General features: G+C 40.7%; 2 protein-coding genes across 8 annotated transcripts; both read left to right on the plus strand.

Moving 5' to 3' along the window:
- Positions 1-124: 124 nt before the first annotated feature.
- Positions 125-9,881, plus strand: srd5a1 (steroid-5-alpha-reductase, alpha polypeptide 1 (3-oxo-5 alpha-steroid delta 4-dehydrogenase alpha 1)). Of its 5 annotated transcripts, none has more exons than XM_018701414.2 (6): positions 125-604; positions 935-1,101; positions 3,090-3,191; positions 5,405-5,555; positions 5,661-5,759; positions 9,735-9,881. In XM_018701414.2, exons 1-5 carry the CDS (start codon positions 294-296, stop codon positions 5,725-5,727), a joined length of 798 nt encoding a protein of 265 aa, XP_018556930.1. In that variant the 5' UTR covers positions 125-293; the 3' UTR covers positions 5,728-5,759; positions 9,735-9,881. The 5 variants fall into 5 exon arrangements, with proteins under 5 accessions (XP_018556930.1, XP_018556928.1, XP_018556926.1 ...); XM_018701412.2 differs by lacking the exon at positions 9,735-9,881 and adding an exon at positions 9,474-9,623; XM_018701410.2 differs by lacking the exon at positions 9,735-9,881 and adding an exon at positions 8,195-8,336.
- Positions 9,882-10,068: 187 nt separating this feature from the next.
- On the plus strand, positions 10,069-26,869 carry tent4a (terminal nucleotidyltransferase 4A). Of its 3 annotated transcripts, none has more exons than XM_018701406.2 (13): positions 10,069-11,139; positions 14,296-14,419; positions 15,523-15,569; positions 15,718-15,838; positions 16,869-16,976; positions 18,921-19,049; positions 19,325-19,538; positions 20,548-20,674; positions 20,763-20,866; positions 21,133-21,317; positions 21,801-21,959; positions 22,117-22,290; positions 23,335-26,869. In XM_018701406.2, exons 1-13 carry the CDS (start codon positions 10,313-10,315, stop codon positions 23,497-23,499), a joined length of 2,484 nt encoding a protein of 827 aa, XP_018556922.1. In that variant the 5' UTR covers positions 10,069-10,312; the 3' UTR covers positions 23,500-26,869. The 3 variants fall into 3 exon arrangements, with proteins under 3 accessions (XP_018556922.1, XP_018556923.1, XP_018556925.1); XM_018701407.2 differs by having other exon boundaries at positions 22,117-22,170; XM_018701409.2 differs by lacking the exon at positions 10,069-11,139 and adding an exon at positions 11,200-11,549.
- Positions 26,870-27,209: the final 340 nt, after the last annotated feature.

Below are 27,209 nucleotides of genomic sequence, written 5' to 3' on the forward strand. Positions count from 1 at the left end.
CAAATTATTTTATGAATCATGTTAATACACCAGACGTAATACGACGTTGAATAACTTAGATGTGGAACCGTGCATTTTGATTGGTTGATAAGATTCCGTACCACATATGTTCAAGTGTGATTGGTTCGATTCGCCATGGATGGGAATCCCACAAGTTAGTCGCGTGTATGTACTGTATGCCATCCGTAGCACACTTCAGCATTAGGTAGTGATACAGCATATTATCACATTGTTGCGAACAGTAGTTACATTTACATTGTTTCCATTTTTGTAAGTTTAGCATTTCGGTCGTGATGGACGCTCTCCTCTCCAGACTCTTCTCCTCGGAAGAGGAGGAACTGTACATTTTGGATTGTATGGCTTACTCCATGGTTTTCATGGCAGCCTGCACTTTCGTTACTTTGCTCTTCGAAAATGTCCCATACGGACGATATGCTACCAGCAAATATGGATTTCCAGTTAATGTCAAGTTTGCCTGGTTCGTTCAGGAGATGCCTGCTTTCCTTGTGCCTTTGTGTCTGGTAGTTTGGACCTCCTCTGCGAAAACGTCCCTGTTGCCCAACCAGCTGCTTATTGCCATGTATTTTTGCCACTATGTGCAGAGGTAGGTAACCACCATCAGTCAAACCCATGCCTTTAAATCTGGAAGCACGAGTGTTAGTTCATGATCAGCTACTACCGGCATGCACCCTGTAGGGTGGTTCCTAATGTCTGTGTATATGTAAGAGGAGCTTCAGCCCCTCCCCTCAAATAAGCTGAGTAATATTTGAATGTATGTGTTATTTAATAATGGACACATAAGAGAGAAGAATATGAAGGTACATTGCTTTTTATACTACATCACCAGTAGTAGGTAATTAATCCATGTCAATATATCAAAGCATGTTTTCCGAAATAATAGGTTGTGCAAATAACATTTTTTGTTCTGCTGCAGATCCCTTATTTATCCATTTTTAATCAGAGGAGGTAAATCTACACCATTCATCTCATTTGCCCTGGCCTTTGTTTTCTGCATCTATAATGGCTACATGCAGATCAGGTACCTGAGCCATTATGCTGAGTACCCTGCAGACTGGGTTACACATCCATGCTTCATCACTGGTAGGTACTCTGTGCCTGCTACTCCACTGTCTACAAGGGAGATATGACAAAAAATTGTTTTTATTTCATGGTCTGTGACAGAGAGATAATCAGGGACAAAGATATAAATTAATGCAATGCAAAAAGAGTTGCCCACCTTTTTCATTGTGAAATAGGTCTGGTTTAGCATAAACACCAGAGGCATAACCAACCTTAGAAGGACTTTGTAAACGGAGAAATAATATATTCAAATTATATTATATTATATTATATTATATTATATTATATTATATATATTTGGTTGATGGTAGTATTCAAATATGTAAATTAAATAAAGACTAAAAGTGAAATCAACATTTACATTTGAAAAAAAAACTTGGTTAATATTCTACTCACAGTACAAGTAACTAAACAATGTATAAAAACAGCACTGGATAACACATATTTTAATTAATTAAACAGACTTGCCCCCTACCTCTTACCATCTTTCCCAGTTCATCCCTTCTACCACTCTTATCCCCCTACCCTTCTCTTTCTCTTAAATTAAATGGCAAGACCTTAAAAAACATAGCCGTCATTCAAACTGTTTTGTCGGCCTTGTAATTTTCCTGCTTTGGCATTTGCTCCACCACAGGTGCGTCTCAGGCTTTCCAAACCTCAAAGTGTTCTGCAGTTTTTCTTGGCTTCTCTTGCTGTTCAAGCTAATGCAGGAAACTGTCAATTTAGAATATGTTTTTCCACTGTTGCTGTCCCTCCACTCTGCTTACAGACCCTATCAATCCAAGTTTGGACACACCTTCTCATCCAATAGTTTTTCTTTATTATTTTCTACATTGTGTACCAATGTTGAATACATCAAAACTATGAAGGAACACATATGGAATTTTGTAGCAAACAAAAAAGTTTTGAAAAACTTTTCCGCCTTTTGGTTTGATGACAGCTTTGCACACTCTTGGCATTCTTTCAATCAGATTGATTTGACGTCTTCAATTTTTAATCTACAATGTAGAAAGAAGAACCAAAAAAAAAAAAAAGAAAGAAAGAACATTGAATGAGAAGGTGTGTTCAAACTTTTGACTGGTACTGTACATTTATATACAGTGAAGTATCTGACTTAAACCTGGATAATAAGCCAAATATATTGAAGGAGCATTACATAACATTACAAATTTCTTAGTCACCTAAAGTTATATCCCAATATAAAAATAAATATATTGTCTGTGACCTATGTTATTAAAGCTTGATACTGGAATTACCATTTTATTTAGAATCAGAGATGCTGATAGTCTGTCCTAAAGTCTTGAACAGGTCATACTGTGATTAATCAGGACAAACATGTCAGGAGTGAGTTAGCACAATGACTGAAATTATTTTTAATATAACTATTGTTACATTTGTAATTAGCAAAGTGAATGTGAAGGTTTCTCATGATATATATTTTAGGCCATAGTTAGCTTCAATAGGACCAACTAAAAGACTCTTTCCATAAACGTGATAAAACTGTATTCATGAGGTGTGACATGCAATACTTGTATAATACTAATATATTGTAAAGCCCCTGGTTTCAAATGTTAAAAGTATTTCTATCTTAAAGTATCTATAAATCATATTTATGACCAAAAGAGCAGCAATTTAAAGTTTTGAAAACACATTCTTATGCATTATTTATTGAGTTTAACATTCATAAACTCAGCTAAATCTCCGTAGTCAGGACTGTGTGGGTGTACTTTCATCAGATTTGACTGACAGAGGCCTGGCAACATAAGAAACAGTACAGAACTGTAATTAGATTTGATTCAAATATAGCTACATCAGCAAGAGGCTGAGTGAGAAAATACGGTACCTTTTCAGGGTCTTAAAGCACTGCAGGTCACAGCAGAAAAATTTCACATGAATACTGACTGAATGCTGTGACTAGATGCTGTAACTTTTAAAAATACAGTTTGGCCATCTGGCTGTTGGTCAGTTACATCTCCTGCTAAAGCAGCTTTTGGTTGGTTCGTCTCCAGGGTCTGTACTGTGGTTGGTTGGCTGGCTGGTGAATGTGCACTCTGACCACATCCTGAGAAACCTGAGAAAGCCCAGAGAGACTGGTTACAAGATTCCCAAAGGTAAGGTCTTTGGTCATAAAAACACTGGAGTGAATGAGTTTTCTCATCACAGCAAGTAAGTCTTGTACTCCTACTACAGTACATCTAACATTCAGAGACTTTATATTTAACATGATACTTTTACTCTGCTACATTTTTGCACTTTAATTTCATGTACTGTATTTGATGGCTGCAGTTACTGGTGGCATTAGGATCATCTACAATTAAAAATACTTACATTTAACACTATTCCTCAGAGTATTTTTCATTTTGAATACGTAACATTCACTACTAAAGTCACATTACTCTGTGATGTAACTTAGGTCACAGTTTGAATACTTTTTCCGCCACTGCTGCGGGGTGACAAGAAAGTCAAGAAAGCAGTAATCACACCATGGCACAGCACACAGCGGTCTCTGTACGCAGAGCTAGATGCTAATTTTCCAGTGTGGTCACATGATTATACAGATCACACTGTAAGCAGAATCACAGGTTGTCACTAGTTATCTTTTCCTCTCTGCCTTGCCCTCTGTGAGCCCTTACATTAGTTTATAAAAAGGTTCTTGCTGCTTTGACTCTAATATGGTCCAACTCAGCCTGTGTGTACTGTAAGTGACTCACAATACTTGTAGTGTTGGTGTGTGTAGTTTTGCTTTAGCTGACACAGACATAGAAATTTTCCTAACCACAGAGTGTTGATAGTAATCATGTTAGACAGCAAGCCAAGCCCACACTGCATGTACATTATATGTCTGTACATGTAGTGGCCAGACTGAGTCGAGATTCACGCTAAATAAAGCATGCATGCATGAACTGTAAAAAGTATTATTACTTATGTTATTACTTTCATATGCAGTAGTATTAACAGTGCTTGGATAATATCTTAAAGGAATAGTTCAACATTTTTGGAAATACTTGTATCACTCACTTGCTGAAAGTTAGTTGATCAATACAACTCTCATATCTTTTCTTTTCTTGGCTGAGAGCATCCAGACTGCAAGGCTGAGTTGGTGCCAGTCTGGTTTTTGTAAGACTAGAGCTCTAGGTGTTGGTAGATGAAATTTGTCACTTTCAAGTCAAGCTGTTTCCCCCAGTTTCTAGCTTTCTAGTTAGGCTACGCTAACTGGCCGCATGATCTAGCCTCATTTTGAGTGGACAGATATGAGACGTGAACAAGCAAAATCTCTTTTAAGCAAGGAATGGTAAGACGCATTACTCTGTTTGTATCTAGAAAATGAACATTTTTGCACTTTATTGGTACAAGTCAATGAACACTGAAAACAGCTTAAAAATGTAAGCTAGATTTAAGCTGTTGTTTTCCTTAATTTCCCATTAATGTTGACATTTAAAAACATCAGTGTGAAGTTGCCGGGGTCCAGGGTCAACAGCTTATTTGCACTCATCATTCCAACAGAGGAAACAGATGAAAGAATGTTTAAACAGTGGAAATTTTTACAGTGTATGTAACAGTGGTTACAATGACCTTTACTTAGTAAAAATGGATGCACATTCTGTGAGATGTGACATGTAAGGAGAGGGCTGGGTATACAAGATGTTGGCCCGTTCCCAAATTCCTTTCAACAAATATCCCTGAGGGCAGTATGGAAATGTAAAATAAAATCTGCATTCCTGCCTTTATAGATCACATAATTGGAAAATTCAGACTATAAGTTATATTTTTCCTTTGCTAAATGAATCAGTAATGACAACAGGTTCACAAAGAGAGTAGCTCCCCTGACTAAGAATATAGTCACAACAATAGCACCTTGAGCCTGAACTTGTGGTGAACCTGATGAAATAATCCTTCCCAGACCCTTAAGGAAAATAAAGTGGATAAGGCGAGGCGGGAGGAAGCTGTGAGCTGTGTTGCTCCAAATGAACTTCCAACCACGTCCGAAATCCCCTCAGCCAAGAATCTGCCATTTTCACATAGAGGGTAGCAGCACTACCGTGCACATGGCCTGCGGTCAAATAGTGAGTGTTCAGCCATCTATGGTCAGTGTGGAGTGAGTTTTCTAGATGCCCTTTGAATTTTCTATCTCTGTGTAGACTCAAAATTATGTTAAGAGATAGTGGAAATAGTGGAAATGTCAGCTTTCATCCTGTTGAGTGTTGAATTACAGTGGGTGAAAATTCATCAGTTTTAACTGTGAAATGTTAGGACTGTTTTTGCTTCAGTGAACATATAAAGGGATAAGCATACCTGTCCTGATTCCTGTGTCTTCCGCCCACAGGTGGAATGTTTGAATATGTGTCTGGGGCCAACTTCTTAGGAGAGATAACAGAGTGGGCTGGCTTTGCTCTGGCTGGCCACTCTGTTCACAGTTCAGCTTTTGCCATCTTTACTACAGTGGTCCTCGCCAGCAGGGCTGTGGCCCACCACAAGTAAGAATAATAACACACACACACATTAAGCAGGTTTACATGGAGTGTATCACACAGTTTGAAACAAACACAGGAAATGGTTCTTTCCCCTCTCTCTCCCTGTAGATGGTACCTTGCTAAGTTTGAAGACTATCCGAAAACCAGGAAGGCCTTGATTCCATTCCTATTCTAGAAAACACTCTAGAAAACTGGAAGCCAGAAAAGGTACTGTATTTGCTTACAACTGCTGAGAGGAAGATTCCCCTTTTTTTCTAATTTAGGAAAGCTCTGATGTCAGAACAAACCTCAAAGATACTTTTCTTTTTCATTGAGAACAGATTAAGAAACAGGTTGCATGCTTGTAAATGATCTCATCTGAGCTGCAAGCAAGCAACAGTTAAAAGCTATCATCTTAAAAAGATTTTTACTGTTGCCATTACTTTGGTAATAATGTCCATAAAGCACCAAGAAACTTCAACAACCACGAACTGAATGTACTGGGAGTGTTGTGCTTGCAGGGGAAGCAACACTTAATGCTCCTCCAAAGGAAATAAGATAGTGATTGGAGCATGCCTCAACAGCAATACAGTGGATTTATAACACCCTGCACCAGCAGTAAATGGTTCTAAGACTTCTCCACTGATCTGCATATTCTCCCAGACGGAACATAAACTCAGAAATGCAAAGCAGACATTTAAACTTTTCATTCATCCTCAAGAGTTGTGTGTTGAAAATCTGCAAACAACTCTTTAGCATCCACTCGAATTAAACTGATGAAAAAGGGACCTTGAATTAACTCTTAACACATTTTCCTGCCTCTGCTTTTCTACTTACCTCATAATTTGCAACTCCTCATACAGAAATCGCTTTGGAACAAAAGGTAACTGCATCTCTGTACTGTAAAGTAGTGGGCCTGTCCCCATCTGCTGGGCTGCAGGGAAATCAAATGGAGATCAAGAATGGCCCTCAATAACTCACCCATGCCTGAAATGAGAAGAGGAGAGCGTTGGCTCAACACATCACTTCTGTCAAGGGTGTCTTAGAGAGAGTAAAGAAGAACTGGTGAAGAAATGAGAGGGGAAAGTGATACTGATTGGATGAAGTTGTGTGGGATTGAATGAAAAGGAGGAGACAGGAAGAATAGAGAGGAAATTGAAAAATGTATATCGATCATAACCTCTCTTTTGCTCTACCTCTAGTTCATAATTATGTTTACCATGAGCCAAATAATCTTGTCACTGTAATGTAGGACTATTCTTGAATTAGGCCTTATTTTGTAAATGTGACCTGCCTTACATTCAGTGTTTCTCAAAATAGGTTTACAGTTGAAACAAGTGCACTGGCTCACTCACTTAAGAAGCTAGACAGATCACTGTGTACTGCATGCAGTGGGTTTATACTGAAGCTTTTCATAGTGCACCTGTTCCAAAAAGTGTCTGCTGCAGTTTCTTCCCATAACTTATTGGTTCTCTCTTTCTCAGTGAAGGACGTTTTCCAACACCAGTCATAGCCAAGGTCATGACATTCTGAATTTTTTTTAATATGTTGTATTGAAAATAAATTTATTTTGTCATTATTTTTACACATGATGTCATCAATAAATAATAGGATCGCTGTGTGTGAGTGTGATGAAAAATGAAGGCTGCGTGTCGCTGAAGGCTATGTAGAGTGACATCCTTCATGATGAGGATCCACGCTGTCTCTCTCTTTCTCTTCCAGGCTATTTCCTCTTTGTATTTTCTTTATCCATGCTTCTTGTAATTGCATCACTATATTACATGGCTAGTATTTACTGAGGCTGCCATCTGACTTGTAAAACCATTCATCTTCAGAAAGACACCAAAGGATTTTCTTTTTACATGCAAAGCAACACAATGAAATAGCTTGTAACGCTCAAACTCAAATATTCATCTACTCAGGCAGCTACTCCACAAGTGGAGGAGCTCTGTTATATTCAGTATACATTCAACCTGTGCCACATATAGGAGAGAGAAACAGCAGCAGCAGTTAAGACCTGCAGTGTCTCCCCCTACATGCAAAGAAATGAATCGCTAATTAAGTAGCTAATAATAATAGCTATAATAATTCAGTTTTAACACTTGCACCACCTTCAGACAAAGAGTCACAGTTGCAGTTTTAGTATTCTTTTTAAATACCTGCTGTTAAGTACATGTGTGGTCATGAAGCTTTGGTAATTCAAGGTGAGGCTACTGAACACTAAAGATTTTTTTAAATTAATGTATTATCTGTTTTTCCATCTAAACATATATGCATATGTTTTTTAAGCCCTTGATCAACAGACAAGTGACTGGGGCTGCCTATTCTGGATATAAATAACAAGTACATACATGATGTCAATCAATGCCAATATTTGTGGTTTAAATGTTAAGCACCCATTTTAGATTTTTACAGAAAGTAAAGCTCAGATTAACACAAAAAGCAATGTATACATTGCGAGAAAAGCAATGCGTGAAAAACAAATGCAAGCCTCAAAAACTCATACAAATGGCATCTGTAAATAAAAAAAAGCAAATTCACTATTTGCCTTCAGGTGGTGCAAGTTACAGTTAAAGACTGTTTTTCCTTGCCTCTAGATGGCACATGTTGGCATGTCTGCATCTTCGGATCTAAACTGTTGTTGTTGCTCCTCTTGCCTGCAGGTGCCACAGGCTGACTGGAACTGCAGCTCCAGATCAAAGTCAGTGATCCAGATTTGCAGTTCTGAACCTGCAGCTGCCGCTCTGCAGTTGGATGAAATTCTCCAGTATTACAGTGTCCTTGCTATACTGCGCATAATGCCACAGAGGGCCTGACACACCATAGGCAATATGCTAATATGTAGAAATGTGAAATTGCTGTTGATATTACAGTGAAGGCTTTCCACTAATGTGGGTTAAATATCTAGAAAATGCTGTGGCCTCATTGCCATTCAAGCCACATGCAGCTTCAGAACAACTGCTCGCCTCCTTAATATCATCTGCTATTACTATTTTGCCTGTGAGCATACTGTTGACTTCTCCAGCCCCATCTCTGTTTATATGTGCGTGTGTGTGTTAGGCATCTGTCAGCTATGGTCCAGTCGTCACCAATGTGGTAATCCCATAAAAGCTGACAATGAGGCAAACCAGCCTTGAAATGACAAACACACACGCACTGGCACACACTCAGTGTCGGCGTTTGGCTTGAGCTGCGACTGTGACATGAGAGATGAGAGGAATAACCTATTCAATCTGGCGTGTCACTCAGACGCCTGTGCTTCATACAGTGTAAGATAGAGGGAGATAGAAAGAAGAGCTCGGATTTACAGGCGTACAGTGGGAGTGAGCAGCTGTGTGTATGCCTGAGTGTGTTACACACAGAGCTACATATCCTAGCTGACACATAGTTTGCTCTGGGGGGTTTTCCTTGACTCTGTCACATGCTGCACGTGAGTAGCAGGGGTTGGGGGCGGGCATTATGCAAGAAACACTCTCCCTCACTCGCTATTTTACATGCATGCGCATCCCAGAAGGTGCTGGTTATGCCTTATCCAGCCTGCCTCCCCTCCATCATAGAGTTTAATGGGCTGGGAGATGGCTGTTACTAGGGCTGAGCAGCAGCAGAGTACAGAATGATCAACACCACCTGCTGTGCATTGCCCCTTGAAAATGAGCATTTGGATTCAGCAGCCGCAGCGTACATCTGAAATAATAAACAGAAAAGGAAGGTGCTCCATTTACACTCAGACAGTGAAAAAACTCGGTGTGTTACCCATGGAATGCAGTATGAGTTTTCTATTGTTTGCATGTATGTGAGCAGCATTTCAAGGGCCAGAGGTTGTGATTATGGCCCCAGGCAGAATCTCAGATGCCAGCTGACAGCACAGTGAGGTCTCCCTCTCTGTCTAATGTTTATGTAAATTGTGTTTTTGATGGAGTTGTTCCATTTTCTCTTTTTCAGGGATTTCAGATATTTACAGTGGGTGTTTTCCATTCAGAGCTTTACAGAACAGAGGCACATGGAGCTGTGCATCCATGCCTGGATTACCCACAGACCAAGACTGGCACATTCCCTGGGGTCCTAGACCATTAATGACCCCATATCCATAGCTTGGCATAAATATAAATATGTAACATCGTTCTAATTTAAGTTTAAATATGAATCAATACATGGAGATGATGGGAAGCTGAGATGTTAACAGTTATCTGTCATTCCTGCAAGATTCAGCCACCATCCAGCCTCATATTGACGGGGGATACCCTATGAACCCACCCACCCGTTCCCCCACCCTGTGGTGACGGCTGGCCGGGAGGTGGGGACAGACTACAAGGACCTCTGGATTCCCAAGCCCTTCTCCAAAAGCCACAGACCACAGGACCCGTATTCATTATTGACGTTACGTGTATTTCATTTGTTGTTCAATTAAATATTTATCAGATAAAAAGTCAAATATTTATTCTGTGCAATTCATCAAGCGGCTGGAGTGATGAAGGAGTGGGCGGATGGGGGGCGCAGTCATCATTTAAGAAACCCCTCGTAGAGCGCATGCGCATGGATTTGAAGAGAATACGCCATATTGAATTCCCGTAGGAATCGGCTAGCATTTTTTTTCCAGCTAGCGGTGTAAAGGGGCCACTTTATCAATGGTCCTAATTCGGTTTAATGTTTAAATACTTCTCTTTTCGTAACCCCGGACGGCGTAGCGACCTTTGAAAGGTCCAGGAAACGGTGCAGATTCACAACGGGCTCGCTAGCTTTAGTTAGATACTTGTAGGGGGGTTACCAGAGAAAGAAGTTGAATGGATCCGAGGGTAGCTTGGATTCAGCCCGAACAGAAAGGACCTGCGAACGCCTTATGGATGCACGTCTGGGAGACCTCTCAGGGAGTACGGACGCTCTCCGCTCAGCAGCAGCTCCACAATCAAAACCACAACCAGTGTGTGAATTACGCTGCGTTGGATGTTTTAAAAAATGTGGCGACCGCGGTGGCATCGAGCAAGAGCATTTGCAGCAGCAACGGTAACGTTACTGCCAGTCGGAGCAACGGCAGCAGCCATCACAGCATCATGAACGGCACTACGAGTATTAACGGCACTGCGATTTCCTCGCTGGGGATGGCACTGTCCAACGGGAACGTACATAACTCTTTCACCACGGCAAACACCGCTGAACCAGGTGAGGGAAAAATCCTGTCTCCGAAGACGGGATCTGTCTCGTCCTCTTCACAGGAATCCGGGACGGACAGTCCCCCCTCCAGCTGTTCACTTGAGAGGACTATGGGTGGAAATGTAACGGGCAACATTAATAAAAATGTCGGGGGTGCCAATCTGCTCTTCAGCCTGAGCGACAGCATGGACAATAATGTCAACCTTTACCACCACCATCATCACCGTCACCTACAGGAGCACCCGGCTTTCAATTTACAGCAGATCTGCGCGAAGCGTCATCAGGTTCACCCATCTATACCTGTAAATCACACACACAATCACCATCCAGGCCGAAGGAAAAGTGACAACAAGGCGAGCACTTATGGGATGAATTACTTGCTTTCAAACTGCACTAATGGCAATTATGCGAGCACTTGGACGCCCTGGAAGACGAGGAAGTACAACCCTGGGGTCCTCGGGTGAGTGGCTGAACACACTCACTGCTTTAGGATTAAAAAGCTAACGTTAACGTTTGTCTGGTTTGGCTACTGGTTTTAATGGCTGAAACACGTTAATTCTTGCATGTGTGTGTTGATGGGTGTTATGGTACATACGACGTTTTATATTCGTTGCCTAATGCAGTTACATACGAAAACATACCCAGCATTGCAGTGTGAACTATAGTTAGGCTGTTTGCTGCTGAATAGCCAAGAAAAAAAACTGCCGTTAGATCTTTGCGTAAAGGCAGCGATAGACGGCCTAAACCAGAGCGGAAGTGCTGTGATTTTCTCTTTTGAAGTTGGAACCGGGCCGTTATAAAAATGAGAAATTTCCAAAAAAACAAATCATTGAAAAGTAGGGTTACGAAAGAAAGACACATTGTTGGAAGGTATGGAGGTATATCATCACATCGTCGTATTTGATTGAGCAGTGTTTTTCAATGGGTGATTTATTTAGAAGGTTTTCACCGGATATGTTGCTCTTTAGTGTAGTCGTTTGTCAGCCTTACAGAGGAGCCCGTAGCTAACTTAGCTAACGGTTTTCTCTTTTTGATTCCATGTTAGTTAGGAAACCAGCAACTTTATGGCAAAATAATCATTTTACCACCTAAATCTAATAAAATTTGCCGAATGTGAGAGCAGAGTTGCAACTTTACATAACAAACTAAAATGAATATAAAATACCACAACCTTGCCCAGATTTTAGCTAACGGGGTTGGGTAACTCTTCACTTGTGTAATGTTAGGAGAAGTAACTGAGCTGTTCATTCACCCCCAGTGCCCGGTGTGCTTGAACTGCTTGGTCATAAATGTTATTAGTAAACTTGCAATTAGGTTATGGTAAAAGTTTGAGTCTAGCGGATAAATCTTGATGTTACAGGTTTTAATAGTTTCCACTGCATTTAGTTAGAGTGTGTAAGAGTGAAGTATAACTATTAGTCGGCATGTTGGGTTGTGCACGTTTTATTTGCTCCATTGTATTCAGTTCTGGATAACTGACCTTTTTATAGCTAATTTTTTCTCTGTGTGTAGTCATAGTTAAATCTCTCTTTTTCTAGCTTATTCTTTATGGTACTCTCTGTCAGGGTGACATAACAGACAGGGGTGGGACTTGATGTATGTTTCCTATCGACAAAACTGACCAAAGTAATGTTATCAATATGAGCACAGTCTGAGAATAGCGTAACAAAAGCATATTTCTGTAGTTTAATCTAACTTTTTTCCTCTTTGGTATTTATGATTGGTTAGTAGGCATTATTAATGTGTGACATCTACATTGTTGGTGTAGTAAAAGCTGTATGTGTGTGTGTTTCTATGTTATAACTGTAGTCATTTTGCTCTGACAGAAGCCTTCTTACAAAACAAATGACCAAAGAACTTCCAAATGTGTTGCAGGAACTTGTGATATTTGTAATGGCTGGTTGCGCCCATCTGGGAATTTTCTCTTCAACAACTTGGTGTTTGTCATGAAAGCAGTTCCACATGCTAAGTTTCCCAATACCCCTAATCCTAAATTAACCTGAAATTTAAGTCATTCATCAGTGTTTTGTCTGGCAAACAGTCAATGAATAACATATTTCATTTTCTATGGGTATTGGTGGTTCTACATGTTTTCTGATGCAAGTTTTGGCTTGTGCACTGACTAAGTCTTGCAGTGGTTTGCCTTCAGGGATACTCTTTGAAGTCCCAGTTGGACGGATTTGCACTTAGAACTAAAAACAAATAATTGTGTAGCTATACTGCATTGTTTATATTATTGTGATGATCAGAGATTAGGTTTGGTCTAATAAAAAAAACTGTGTGTTGCCAGTGAAAACATTGGTTCCACAGTAAGGTACATGGCTGTCATGGTAGTGTGGTTATAGACTGCCTCAGTGAACACCATTGATTACGCTTATTCGGAGCCCTAAAGTTGTGGAAGAGAGACATTTGACACTAAACTAGCCTGTCAGGCATGGCTGCAGTAGCAGTTCTTATTTTGATTGTGGGGGGCCCAACAATAACTATGCCCGCTGTCAGTGGTGGACTATTGGCATGGATACGCCCTGGCCCAACTGGCTCACTGGCAGAGAGTTTTTACCAAGGAGTGGGCTGCCTACATTTTCTCTAGGGCTCTGGTAATTGATTGTGACAGTCTCCCTGTTCTGTATTTCACACTGACATCATGGCATGCATTCCTAGAAAAATGAATAGCCACAGGGTTGAACAGAGTTCCACTGTTCAAAAGCATTTGACTGGTCAGAAATCTTAAATGCGCCCCTCTGCTATCAGCAGTAACATTAAGGCCTGGGTTTCTGAATGATATGGCCCTCTGTGTTTTATTAAGCCCTCTTTTCACTTACCTTTTAAAACTTCAAAGGCGTGTGTTGTTGTGCTTGTGTCTTAGCATGGACCAAATGCCTTCAGTGATCGAAAAATCAGAAGAATTCTGAAAAGTCTCCTTTTCTCCTTATTATAACCACATTATTTCTGGCTTATTTCTAGGCTAGCGGTAACATTAAGGATTAGGGTTACAGTTGCTGTCAGGCATAGGGCTGTCTAGGGTAAAGGTAAGGTTAGGTTAAAAATGTAAATTATGCTTGAAGCAGTTAACGTTTGGTAATATACAAGATAAATAATTTTGATATTTTTAGGATTTTAAGATATATGACTTTCTAAGAAACACTATTTAGTGTAGAATGGTCTTGTCTGTTTTATACTTTACCTATTAGACAGTGCAAGTGTCAATAATGTGTTGCTGTGCTCTCTTTGTCTGACAATACAGAGGCTTCAAGTTTAGTAGGAAAATTACACAGTTCTTCCACAAGAACATCCATGCTTGCTTTGCATGCCATTACTACGGCATTATGAGGGTTAACCAGAGCAGTGATAAGAGAGAAGCATATCTTGAGCCATCTGGAGTGGTTTAGTTTTTTTTTTCATCAAGTAAGCCAAATCTGGTATGCATGTAAGTTTATTTTTTTAGAGGATTTCCTCACATTATTGTTAGTTGCATTCACCTTTGCAATAAGAAAATAAATTAAAACTAAATATATTTCACATTTTCTGCTCTCAGAATTCATACTGCTCCGTCTCTTGTCTAAGTGTAAACTGTGGTGAGAATATTCCTCACCTGTCATCCTCCTCTTCCCTACAGGCTCCATGAGGAGGTGATGGACTTCTACAACTTCATGTCCCCTCGGCCAGAGGAAGCAGCCATGAGGAAGGAGGTGGTGAACCGGATAGAGATGATCATCAAGGAGCTGTGGCCCACTGCGGATGTAAGACACACGTGCCTCCATTTATTTGCATCCATTTTCCCACCTTTCAGGATTTTAATATCTCAGAGAACAGGCTCCTAAATTGTTCACTCTTGGGGAAGGACATATTGGCATGCAGCCAAACTTTGATCTCAGATTTCTCATGAATAATTGTTGAGATGCCATGTTTTGACAACACTTTTCTTTTAAAAGTGATGCCATGTTTGTGCAAGAGCAAGACATATATTTATATTGTTTTCAATTATCTGCTGTTGCATGAGTTCAGGTGGAAGGGTCAGAACTTGAAAGTGTGTTTAGTTATCTTAATGATTTCTAGTGAGGTTTTGAAGTAGGAGAGTAGAAATTACTAAAAGTAATTAAATCAAAAGTAATTAGTAGTCACTGTGTTTTAAAAATCTAATGTCCGTTGGTATTTGGAAGTACTTGCACTTCATATGTGCAGGAACAGTGAGAGGGGCTCTTGCAGCTGGTTAATGTAATATCCCTCTCATTACTTAATCATGTAAAACACGCGCAGCACAGTGATTTGTTGGCTGCCAGTCTTCCCCACTTCCACTGTGAGCCAGATTGTCAGGTAAATGGATCAAGCCTCTGATTTGTACCGGCCTCCCTTTTCATTTTCATCCTATTAATCCTGGCTTGTCTTTGTGCCGTTGCCTTGTCGTATTTACCAGACAGAACAGGAAAGGACTCCACTCTGCTTCCTTTGGAGAGCTTTTGCTCGCAGCCCCCCCAACCACAGCATTTTTTCTAGCCATTGTATACTTAATTTGGCGGCACACTCAACTTGGCAGCATTTGCCGTGTCTGAGGTAGAACCCGGAAATACCTAGTTCCTGGTAGTTTGCAAACATTTGAATTGGATATGTACATCATCACCACAAATGAGCTGTTGCACAACACAGGATCTGTAGTCGTTCAAAAGCATGTTGTGGAGCCCATAATGGTTGGACTGCGATAGGAGAGGCTATGAAATGTCAGCGTGTTTGTTTATATTTCTTTAAATATTCCTAGTTTAGCTTATCGTTATACATTACAGTTGTCTGTAACAGTTGAACTACTTTAGGTCATCATTATCATACATCTTCAACATTGTTTTTTCAGGTCCAAATATTTGGCAGCTTCAGCACAGGACTCTACCTTCCAACAAGGCAAGATTTTTTTAATTATGATTAAAGAAAACTTTTAACAAGCTCTTTATACATGCTGTATTTTGTTTGTGAGAATTTTAACAATTAACTTTTTTCTTTCTTTCTTACTTTTTTTTTTTTTTTTTTTTTTTTTTTTTTTTTTTTTTAGTGACATTGACCTGGTGGTGTTTGGGAAGTGGGAGCGCCCCCCACTGCAAGAGCTGGAACAAGCTCTTCGCAAACATAACGTGGCAGAACCTTTCTCCATCAAAGTGCTGGACAAAGCTACGGTGAGTAGTGGCTCTCACACCATGTGTCTCAACACTTACATTCATATTCTATCCTTAAATAAAGCCAAACTGATTTGCAATATCAGATACCCACCAAATCCAACAGTAACAAATAATTGTAATAAAACAATGATTGACTATTCCATGTACTCTGATGCAGTGATTAATGATCTGTATAATAGAATTGTTTGCCAGTCAATTGCAGTCTTCTTAAAGGTTTTATTCTTTGCAGTACGTAATAAAATATTATAGCCTCAGTAAATGGGAAACCAAGAAGGGAATTGGACTAAAACCAGCCAAAGCAAAAACTGGCAGCACCTTTTACATTCCTAGAAAAGTTCTTGTGGACTTGAAACGGTCAGTTAAAAGTATCCTCCACTCTTTTATGTGTGCAAAGATGAGGGGGGAAGAAGAGGTGAACGAAACTGTGGGACTCAATTAGTGTCCTCCATCTGTTTGCGTGATAGGTGGTGCATTCTGCCAGTTGTGTTGGACTTTATGATTTTTTTTTTCCTGATGAACCGTGAATACACCGACTGCCATTTACTGTATACCACTGTAATATGAGGACTGAATTGTATACTTAATCAGCTGTAGTTCACCCAATATGAAAACGTGTCTGGGTCAGTGATACTCCATTGTTTACTTCAGTTTAGTTCTGTCAGAACTTCCTGTCATTGTGTCAAAGTTAAGCTCTAGTCTGCAGCTCACTGTCATGAGTGCACCTACTGGTGGAAGTGTTTACAGCTGCACTCCCACAGTGGGAGTGTTGGGAAAGGTACCTCAGCAACATTCAGTATCATCCTGTGGAGTGTGCGCGCGACTAGTCAAACCACTGCAAGCTTTGACTGACATGATAATAAGTAGCTAATGGATGAATTTTCATTCCTGGATTAGCTATTCCTTCTAAAAGTCTGTCAGCTGGGACAGATGCTCTTTTTTTCCTGCTTTCAGCACATAGCTGAGTGTCTTTGTAGATAATGACTTGACTGTAATGTTTGCTAATACATGTCACTTTGTCTTCTCTCAGGTGCCAATCATCAAGCTGACAGACCAGGAGACTGAGGTGAAGGTGGACATCAGTTTCAATGTGGAGACTGGAGTCAAGGCGGCAAGCTTTATTAAGGACTACGTCAAGGTGAGATAAATCTTCTGCCTTGGAAATATGCTGTCAGAATCCACAGGTTACAGATACAAATGTTATTTTGGTAAGACTTTAATTGTTAAATCACACCAGGTGGCAGCAGATGACATACAGAAATCAATTTGCAACTATTGCTACTGCATTTTAGATCAGGATTGTGAATTTAAATGTTCCCAGACTAAATGAAATCCAGCCACAACACGCATTACAGGCCATACATACAAATTGAGTTAGAGAGCAGGAAAAGGTCATGTGGATATATTTAAATTAAAAAAAAAAGAACCACCAGAGGAGTCACATAATTACCATTTTACATTGGGGTCTAAATACAGAACTTTGGAAATTCCCTCTGTGAATCAAGCAAGCCAGCATTTTAAAGCATTACACTTTACTTCACTCCAATCTTGTACTGGCTCATCTCATTTCCAAAGTGAAGCTGGAATGGACCCGAGCAGCCTTGCTCAGTATACTCTCCACTTAACTCAGACAGAGCCTGTGTGTTGCTGAAGACTTTGTTGCCAAATCTACTCAGTGGAGATGCATTTCACCCTGTGGCTCAAACACGAATTCCAGCTGAAGGTGGATCTCTGCCGGCTTTAGTCACGGTTGTAGTAGCTAATGCAAGAGAGAAAATTCCAGCAGCTGATATTCCAGCAGCCTGTCAGCTTTCAGCTTTTGTCCTTTGTTGTTGTTGCACATTTGTGTTATGGCTCTCTGGGAGTACATGTCACAGCTTGAAAGGCCGCTGTTGACAGCCTCGCTCAGCATCAATCCATTGATAGTTGATGTTGTTAATATGCAGGTGTGACAGACTCTAGTGCAGTCTTGCCATTGAGAGGTCACCTTAGAGTTAATTCTCATAGGTCAGATTCCCATGCAGCCAGTTGGAGCAGTGTAACTCCCAGTCTTGTTCTCACTTCTTAAAAGCATATTTGAAATGTCAACCAAGCTGCTCCACTGGCACAGATATGCACACGCAAACTGCCAGAAGGTTATGCTGTCTCTTCAATTGGAAAATGAACATATTTGTAATTCCCATTCCCAGGCCCGCTGGGGTTTCAGCATATTATTAAGTCACAGGCTCCAGGAAGCCTCGTTTAATACCTCTCTAGAAAGTTTGGCCCAGTTGGAAGCTAGATAGAGTATTTATGTCATAAGGAAGGATGTTACAATTCACACAGTGCATTGATTACATATTATGATTATTCAACTACTTTGACTTACTCAAGAAATAATAACATTGAATCCCTGTGGTTTCAGCAATAATCGCACCTTCAGCAGGGAGTTTCTCAGTGCTTGTCAGCATTAAAGTGTCATAAAAGAAAAACAGGCAGTTTGAGCAAATAGAATGGGAACAGTTTTCAACAGTGTATCAGAGTTACTGTGAAAACATGACTAGTGTATAAAATTGTAAGAAAACACAGCATTTCTTCTGAATCTGTGACTTTAAGGATGTAGGCAGTGCAGGTATATCTAGTAATTTGTTTGACCAGGAACTGCCATAAAATCTACTGCAATATTTATTTGCACATATATACAGTTTGTCTATTTAATGGTTATAGTTGCTGAATAAAATCACAGTTTACAAAACTGACTCAAATGTAAGAGGAAATGGTAATTACTCTTGAGTCAAATTGCCAACCACCAAATCAAGCCAAATTGTTTTTTACCCAAAGATTAACACCCCTGTTTATCTTAGTGATAGTATCTTTAGTGATAGATTATAAATATTACAAATATGGTCATTTGAATTTGCTCCTTAAATGTAGTCTAGTCTTACCGCTGAATTCTTCTCCACAGTGAGTCATGCAAATCACACATTTTTCATCTCCTTTTTCTTTTTAACATTCTTTCCTCTACCCCACTCCTTTGACATAATCCACAGTTTAACTGAATCAGCCATTCTCATTCTACATCTGTCTCTTCTTCCACTTTCAGAAGTATCCAGTGCTGCCTTACCTGATCTTTGTGCTGAAGCAGTTTCTGCTGCAGAGAGATCTAAACGAAGTCTTCACCGGGGGCATCAGCTCTTACAGCCTCATCCTCATGGTCATCAGTTTCCTGCAGGTACAAAAACACTTAGAGACACAACCCCTAACAGTAAGGCATGTTGTAAGAGCAAAAGGTAGCCCTAGTACATGTTGTGATAGCAGTGCTTTTAGCAATACAGTTGATAGTACAATCATAGCAGCTGTACTAGCAACTGCATTGCATGAAGTGATACTGAGAGTATTGTCAATAACAACATTCATAATAGAATTTGTTGTAGTAAACAGCATTCATAAACATATCTGGTGTTGTAGACGGATGTAATTTATAATCTCCTTGTCCTTTCTCTCCAGCTCCATCCGCGTATTGATGCCAGGAACCCTAATGAGAACCTGGGGGTTTTGTTGATCGAGTTCTTTGAGTTGTACGGCCGCCATTTCAACTACTTGAAAACAGGGATTCGCATCAAAAATGGAGGCGCATACATACCCAAAGAGGAGATCATGAAGGCCATGACAAATGGATACAGGCCATCTATGCTTTGCATAGAGGACCCACTGCTTCCAGGTGTGTGTTTTACTAGTTTACACTGATTTACAGTGATTAAAAATATTTCTGCCTAAGTAACAGCTGGCTCTAAGAACAAGTACCACTTTAAGTTTTAGGCAGAATCAGTGATAAAAAGGAGTCAGTGTATTTGTACAGTCTCTGTAAGTTTGTTTGTTAGAAAAGGTAAATTAATTGAAAAAATTATAAATTGACAAAACTGATTGACATGAGTTTGAAGGAACTATGAGACCTTATTTTTGGTCCATCTGGGGGAGGTATGAAGAATAACATGATGGAAATCAGCAGTTGTACACAGAACAAACAGCCCGTGCAGTAGTGATAGTAGGTCCTGCATATACACCTGTCCGACCAATTGTGAGTCAGTCGCAGACTGTCAATCATGATGTCATACCTACCTTTTATAGCACTAAAAACAAACTTATCAGAAAAATTAATATTGAATTGAATATATATCAGTGTGATTAGAATTGCCTAAAATGACAGAAACCATCTTTGGGGAAAAATTTATTTGGCATTTACTTTGACGTTTTAGTTTGGCCAATGTCCTAGCCACTATCACAGAGCGGGTGGGATTTATGAGCTATACTGCAGGCAGCCACCAGGGGGCAATTAAGATGTTTTAGCTTAAATTTTTGGGAGCTGTCATCTGTCCCTTTTTTATAAACAATCATTGACTAAAGCTCACGTGTGCACTGCACCAATTTGCATTGCCTCATTATTTTCTACAAACAAATACACACATTAGAATAATTTTGAAAATGATTTTAAAAAATTACATATGGTGGCTTTAAGGTCCACAGGCACATACTGGCTTTTAGATGTCAGATTCCACTATATAGCAACACTATTTAATCATATAATGTTAAATTACGATTTCTGTTGCCAACATTCTTTGTATATTTTTCATATACTAGCATGTAATAGTAACACAAAATGATGAGAACTAAAATACTGGTTATATTTCACTCATAACTACTGTTATTGTGTTTTTCTTGTCACCATGTAGGTAATGACGTGGGGAGGGGTTCCTATGGTGCCATGCACGTTAAGCAGGTGTTTGACTACGCCTACACTGTCCTGAGTCACGCTGTGTCACCACTTGCACGGTCGTATCCCAACAAAGACTGTGAAAGGTAAGAATTCAGTCCTTTTAACTGTACTAAGGATATATGCTGCATAAAACTGGAGCTCTGTGAAAACCCTCCTCTCTCCTCCCTGCAGCACCTTGGGCAGGATAATCAGGTTGACCCAGGAAGTGATCGACTACAGGGAATGGATCATTAAGAAGTGGGGGGGCAGGGATCTGGCACGAACAGACAACAGAGGTACCGTTCTTCAGACTTTAAAAGTACAGTGATAATGTCTAGAGGCCAAGGCTGTAAGAACAACCTTCCTTTAACTTGTTAATTGAATCTCCAGAAACCATTATTATTTTAGAGTTTTACAGTCTACCAAGCCAAAAACAGAAAGTAAATAAATTATGTAAAAATATTAAAATACACTGGGTAAACTGTGTAGAAATTTCATTTACATTTTTTTTGTGTGTGTAGCTGTAGAATCCATCCATCCTTACCTCTCATTTGTTCTCTAGTTTCCCCTACCAAGGAACCAGTGTCAGAGCAGGAGCCTGGCTGCGTGTTGGGTGGTGGTGTTGGGTCAGAGGAGCAGCAGAGGGACTCAGTATCACCTCACAGTGCAGACTCCCCCATGTCCATCTCCAGCCCTCAGCAGCATTCGTCAGCATCCTCTGTCTCCTCACTGTCTGGATCAGACAATGTACGAAAACACACACACACACACACACACACACACACACAGGATAAGCAGACACACACTGTAAAACCACTTGATGTTGTTTCTGTCGTAGAAGGCAAGAATTTATACTCAAAATACCAGATGGTAGTAAATTCTTACATGGCAAAAAGTCAGTTAACATAACATCTACCCTGCTGAACTCCTGTATGCTCCCATAATGCCGTCTGCAGACAGCATGAGATGCTGTCGACACTAGTTGGTTTGAAACTCCCATGACAAACTGGTAAATTGAACTAGTAAATTGCTGCAGAGCTCCATCTGTTTTTTCCTCTGTAGATGATATATTATCTGGCACAACTACAATATCTTGTGATTTTGCAATTGACATCCACCATAATGGTGTAAGACTGCCACCTACCTGATGCATCTGCTTGCTGCATTTTATTCTCTGTAAGTGACAGACACCTTGCTCATAATCTCTTTCCTCTTTGTGTGACCTGCCAGGACTCTGATTCAACATTGCCATGTCCCGTCCCTCCGCCAGTCCTGCCGCCATACCCGTCTTTCCCGCCTCTGGGCCTAGCTTTGCCACCAGGACTCAATATGGGCACCGGCAAGCCCGGCATGGGAGGACACCATCTGCTCATGCCTCCAGGCTCACAGGTAGGCACACAGTGATAACAGCAGACACTGGAGCATGGCATTATATTAGATCATATGTAAAAATTTAGAAATAATCTAACATCAGTTAGAATATAGAGGACGACCTATAAATTGTTGCTCTAATCTGTCAGTAATCATCATCCCTTCCCTCCTCCAGGCACGCGTCTCACTGCCCGGTGGTCTAGCAATGCACTCCATACCTGGCAGACAGGTGTGTATAGACACCGGGCTCCCCCCCTTCTTCCACATGCCCCCCCCAGCCCATGCTCATGCCCCTGCCCCTTCCAGCCCCCAGCCTCCGCCCAGCCCCCACTCCAGCCACACACACAAGGTAGGCGCCGGATGCCACACAAACACTCAAACGCACTGTCAAGGCAAACTTGTGTCTCTCACACACACAAGCTCATTCTCTTTCCATACCATATTTTCTGTGTCTCCACAGCTGTCTCCATTCTCTATCGAGTGTCTGATTTGTCTCACACACTCACATCTTTCTTCACTCGCTTTCTATCACTCTCTTCAGACTAATCGTGTAACAGATTACATAAAAATGAAAATGCCATCTGCAATCCATAATGATCAGTAAACAGTCACTGAGGCCTGATGTTCCAATATCTGATGTGTACCTGTTGCTATGGAAAATGAGATAAACAGGGACATCATCTCAATGGTCTCATCCAGTTTTTTAGTGCTTACGGACTTCTGGCTTACTAAAGGAATAGTTACACATTTTGTGAAATGCACTTATTCGCTTTCCTCCCAAGAGCTGTTGAGAAGATTGATACCATTCTCATATCTTATGAAGCTACAGCCAGTGGGTAGTTAGCTTAGCATAAACTCTTAAAGCAGGGGGTAACAGCTAGCTTGATCTACCAGCAAATAACCTGGCATATAGCCCTTGTAAAATCACAACTTCTTGTTTTCACACTTGTTTTTTGTATCAATTAAACAAATGAGATAACCTCTGGTTTCCTGTATTTATGCTAAGCTAACTGCTCACTAGCTGTGTATTTAGTGTACACCCATCAGAGTGATATTGATCTCGTTATATAAATTTCAGCCTATAAGGAAATAGGCATCATTTCCCAGAATGTCAAATTATTCTTTTACACAGCTGAGTAAATATATTGTATCTAAATGTAAGAAAAATCTCTATATTCTCACATTAGACTGTGTTATTTCAACGGTGTGTGTGATGATTGGTTATATGCTGTGCTTCGAACTTTACTAGGGTTTACAATGCTATTCTGACCCGTAAAAGAAAATTGCAGAAATAAATGATGTAACTTCCTTTTAAAGACATCATTAACAAAGAAGTTTTGTTTATATATTTTCTCTCTCTCTTTCGCCCCCCTTTCTCTCCGCTCCTCCTCAGAACGGAACCAAGTTCAATGTGAAGGGCTTCCACAACCCACCGCTGGTCAACAACCCTGTTCTGGCTAACCGTGGACACACGCACACCCACACGCACACACAGTATCACCGCAACACTTGGCGACGCAGAAAGAGGGACAGCCTACCGGTTAGCCTCAGCAGATAGAAACCACTCCTCTGCTCCTAACTTTTCCTCCCTCTTTTCCTCTCTGGCTGCAAACCCTGGCTCTTCGTTCGTCTCGAAGGAGGATGGACAGGCAGACAGAGGACCAGAGACCAGCAGTTTTCATAGGGGGGGCTGCCACGACATGGAACAGCAGCCCTCAGCTCTGCATCTTCCTCCTACTATCTCTACCTTTCCATTTCTGCATGACTTTTGTTCACAGTTTTGTAGTTTCAGTATTATGTTACATTCAGTATTTTGTTTCTGTCATCTTTATTTCAGGTCTGTTCTTGGTTTTTTGTTTATTGCTATTGGATTTGGTGGTAATGCCATCGCCAAGTTCAGTTGACCTCGCCTCAACCCTTGCAGCCAAGCTGCCTGAGGTTCAGTGTTACTTTTTTTTAACAGTTTATACACTTAAGAACAAACTGTTTTTCATTTTGTGCAATAATGTTATTTTTCTTTTTGGAACTAAAGTAAATGCTTATTTAATTTTGTGTGTGTGTATGTAAAGGCATTTTTATACTGTTATTTTATTTTTGTAGAGTTTTAAATTCTGTTTACGAAACCTTTTCCCCAGGCAGCATCTCTAGTGTGTGCGTGTTCATCAGTTGGTATTTCTGTGTGTGTGTGTGTGTGTGTGTGTGTGTGTGTGTGTGTGTGTGTGTGTGTGTGTGTGTGCGCGTGCGTGCGTGCATGCGTGCATGGGAGTGGGAGTAGGAGTGGGAGTGGGAGTGTGCGCTCCCGTCTGTCATCAGGTTGAGATAGACCCCAGATTGCAGGGCCCCACACCCACACCCCCTCCTCTTCTTCTCTCCCCTCTTGTGTTGTTCTGTTTGATATAGAAAGTGGAACAGAAAGGGATAAGGAGCCCTTATCTCAATGCTCCTTCCTTTTTTCTTCTTGTGTCTTGTAAAAATGGGCGAGGTTAACATGAAGTTCCCCAAGGAAGTTTTGTTCCTCAGCCCAGTTAGTCTAAGGCATCCTGGAGGGAAGTGGAGGGATGAAATTGCACCCTAGGATATCCTGAGAAATGATTAGAGAGGATATACCTCTGTTTTGGCCTGTAAGAGGTCGCTCCTGAGCAGACAGAGCTTTAGCAAAAACACCTTGAGATTGTGTGTATGTGTATACTTCTGTATGTGTGTGTGTCCCTTATGGGATTGTGCTGTTGCCATATTTTGTCAGTCAGGGGAAGGCTGGCAGTGGCCTGCTAGTTTAGTCTTGGCCAAGTTTCTCTCCACTGGAGGTGATTTTAAAGGAAAAGTGTCTAGGCGGTGCAGGATTTTGGCCTGAGACAGCTTGTTCTGTTATACATATATGCTAGTTTGTTTTCATTTTTTTGTGCTTGTCTCTTTTGATTACATGTTGTAGGAGGGGTTGGGGCCAAGAAGGCAACAGCTTATCTGACTTGAATTTGAAGATCAATGTTAGGGTAAGAGGGCAGAAAGCCACTGATTCCAGGTCAGAGATTGCCTCAGATGCTTGCTCTCCTTAGTTGAGGGACGTGGTTGTAGAATCTAATCCCAAGGCTGAGGTCAACTCTTGCCTGCAGCTGTAAATCAGTGAAGACCAACACTAAGATGCTCAGCGATAAGGTTTTCTCCTTTGTGGTCCTGGACAAAGGAGGAGGAAGGAGGGTTGATGGTGGTGGTGGTGGGGGTCTTCCTGAACCAAGGACCCTAGTGAAAGGGAATTATATTTTGATTCCATTCAGGAATCTTGTGTATATTTGATTGCCAGGTACTTCCGCTAATTGTTTGCAATGCCTTTCTTTGTGTTTACTTGGAGTGTGTGTACGTCGTATTTCTGCGAGCACACCGTGTCACACAAATACACACACTCACAGACAGGACTGTCAAAGGCTGTGACTCGCCCAGAACACTACACATGCTGGTGTTATTACTATGCAAGTGGATTATTCTAATTATTGTGTCAACTCTCTTGTCTTTTCCGTTTGGGGTTATTTTCCAATGTCAAACACTGCTTGTTGGACAGGAGTAATGTTACCGACTGACAGATTCTCCAGCCAACACATGAACTACTACCCCATCCCCTGACCCCCGTGTATTTGTATGAAGGTCCTGATATGTTTCAAAGACTAGTTTTCTACATCTATCAGTCAAATGTTAAGGAATAGGGGATGTTAATGTCAATGGTTTGGGTCTGGGTCTGTGTAGTGTGTGACATAGTGAAACGTGTGAGAAAGTATCGAGACTCATGACTTACTACCACAGGTTTTTAATCAGGCGCCCGACCGTTCATGAGCAAGTGCACCCAGAGAGAGCGTCTTGCACTCTGCAGGTGCACTTCAGAAGGGACCAAGGTGTCCACCAACAATTCTTTTTACCTTTTACTGAGATTGTTCAGTAATGTTAACACTATTTTTCTTTTTCATTTTTTCTTTAAACCATGGCAACTCTGATCCGTCAGTCAAAACTTCACCTGGCATCAATTTAATCTCAAACGAATGGTTTCTGTTTTGACCGATGGCTCACAGGCAAAGCAGATTATCCTCTCATATTTTAATGGTTTAACCAAAACCAAAAATCATCATGGATGTTTTTTGGAGACGTGCCCAACCCATACTATCACACTCAGTCACCCTGTTATTCTCTGTGGATGTTGGTTTTTCCAAATAATCTGTAGGGAGGTGATCACAATGGCATATTAAATGTTCAGTTACATGTAATCCTAGCCCAATATAAATTGGATAGCAGGTTGGATGTAGTTGGCAAACCTGTTAAACAAACTGCATCCCTGATAGCCATGTCTGCATTTAGAGATTAGAATCAGCATTTATGAGGAGCTGATAATGAAACTGGTGATGGAGGGGTGTTGACTGGGTTAGAGTTGCCTGCGTCTTCACAGCAAACACTGACATGCAGTATCTTAGAACGTCTGTATGGATTAAAATCTCTGTGCATCTCAGTGGTCCAACCTAGCTCGCTGTCTTGTTTTCATTTTTCTCTTATTTTCTCTCATCAGATGGTGATGGAAATGGTTAATTAATGCTCTGCCACATTGCCTTTACTTCTCCAGATTGGTGTAAAGCAAAGTGAGGGAAAAGGAAGCAAGGAGAGTTGCTTGGACCACCGGGATTTTGACGTACACATGTACATGTAGATGCAATGTAATATTACCCCCATTGCAATAAAATGAGGGATTTTAAACTGGCGGCCGCTGTTTAGAGAAAGGTGGCAGCCCCTCTTTGTCCTGGCTGATTCATGTGAGCAGTAGCCCTCAAAATGGACACCTAGATATTGGTGGCCAGAGGGAACCACTGCCCAGCTTTTGTTTTTTTGTTTTTGACATTTTTATGTAAATATATTTTTTTCTATTTTATTTTTTAATAAACATTTTAAAACTGCCAGTCATTGTGTGGTTTATTTTGAAGTTACGGATAACATGGGTACTTCAAGCTGCATTAATTCTTTTTTGGCCACTGGGGGGCATCACAATATGCTGTAAACACAACATAGGCATACTGTCATTTTATGAAGCTGCCATGGTGAAAATGTTGTGTGTATACACTGGTCAGTCACAGCATTAAAATCACTGACAGGTTTGATCATCTCATTACAATGCAATGCTCTGCTGGGAAACCCTGTTACTTTGACACACAACACCCACCTCAGCATTGTTACAAACCAAGAACACTGCCCCATGGACCCAGCAATCCCTGGCAGCAGCAGTCTTCCCAAGGATGACAG

The sequence above is a fragment of the Lates calcarifer genome, linkage group LG3, assembly GCF_001640805.2.
Source record: "Lates calcarifer isolate ASB-BC8 linkage group LG3, TLL_Latcal_v3, whole genome shotgun sequence".
Classification (NCBI taxonomy): Eukaryota; Metazoa; Chordata; class Actinopteri; family Centropomidae; genus Lates; species Lates calcarifer.

What these genes read in the sequence shown, in the direction of transcription:
- srd5a1 (XM_018701414.2), top strand. Translation starts at nt 294, where the DNA reads ATGGACGCTCTCCTCTCCAGACTCTTCTCCTCGGAAGAGGAGGAACTG. An exon ending in TGGTTACAAGATTCCCAAAG is followed by an intron (nt 3,192 to 5,404) that starts GTAAGGTCTTTG and finishes TTCCGCCCACAG; the next exon opens with GTGGAATGTTTGAATATGTG. An exon ending in AGGGCTGTGGCCCACCACAA is followed by an intron (nt 5,556 to 5,660) that starts GTAAGAATAATA and finishes CTCTCCCTGTAG; the next exon opens with ATGGTACCTTGCTAAGTTTG.
- tent4a (XM_018701406.2), top strand. Translation starts at nt 10,313, where the DNA reads ATGGATCCGAGGGTAGCTTGGATTCAGCCCGAACAGAAAGGACCTGCG. An exon ending in AGCTGTGGCCCACTGCGGAT is followed by an intron (nt 14,420 to 15,522) that starts GTAAGACACACG and finishes TTGTTTTTTCAG; the next exon opens with GTCCAAATATTTGGCAGCTT. An exon ending in TTATTAAGGACTACGTCAAG is followed by an intron (nt 16,977 to 18,920) that starts GTGAGATAAATC and finishes TTCCACTTTCAG; the next exon opens with AAGTATCCAGTGCTGCCTTA.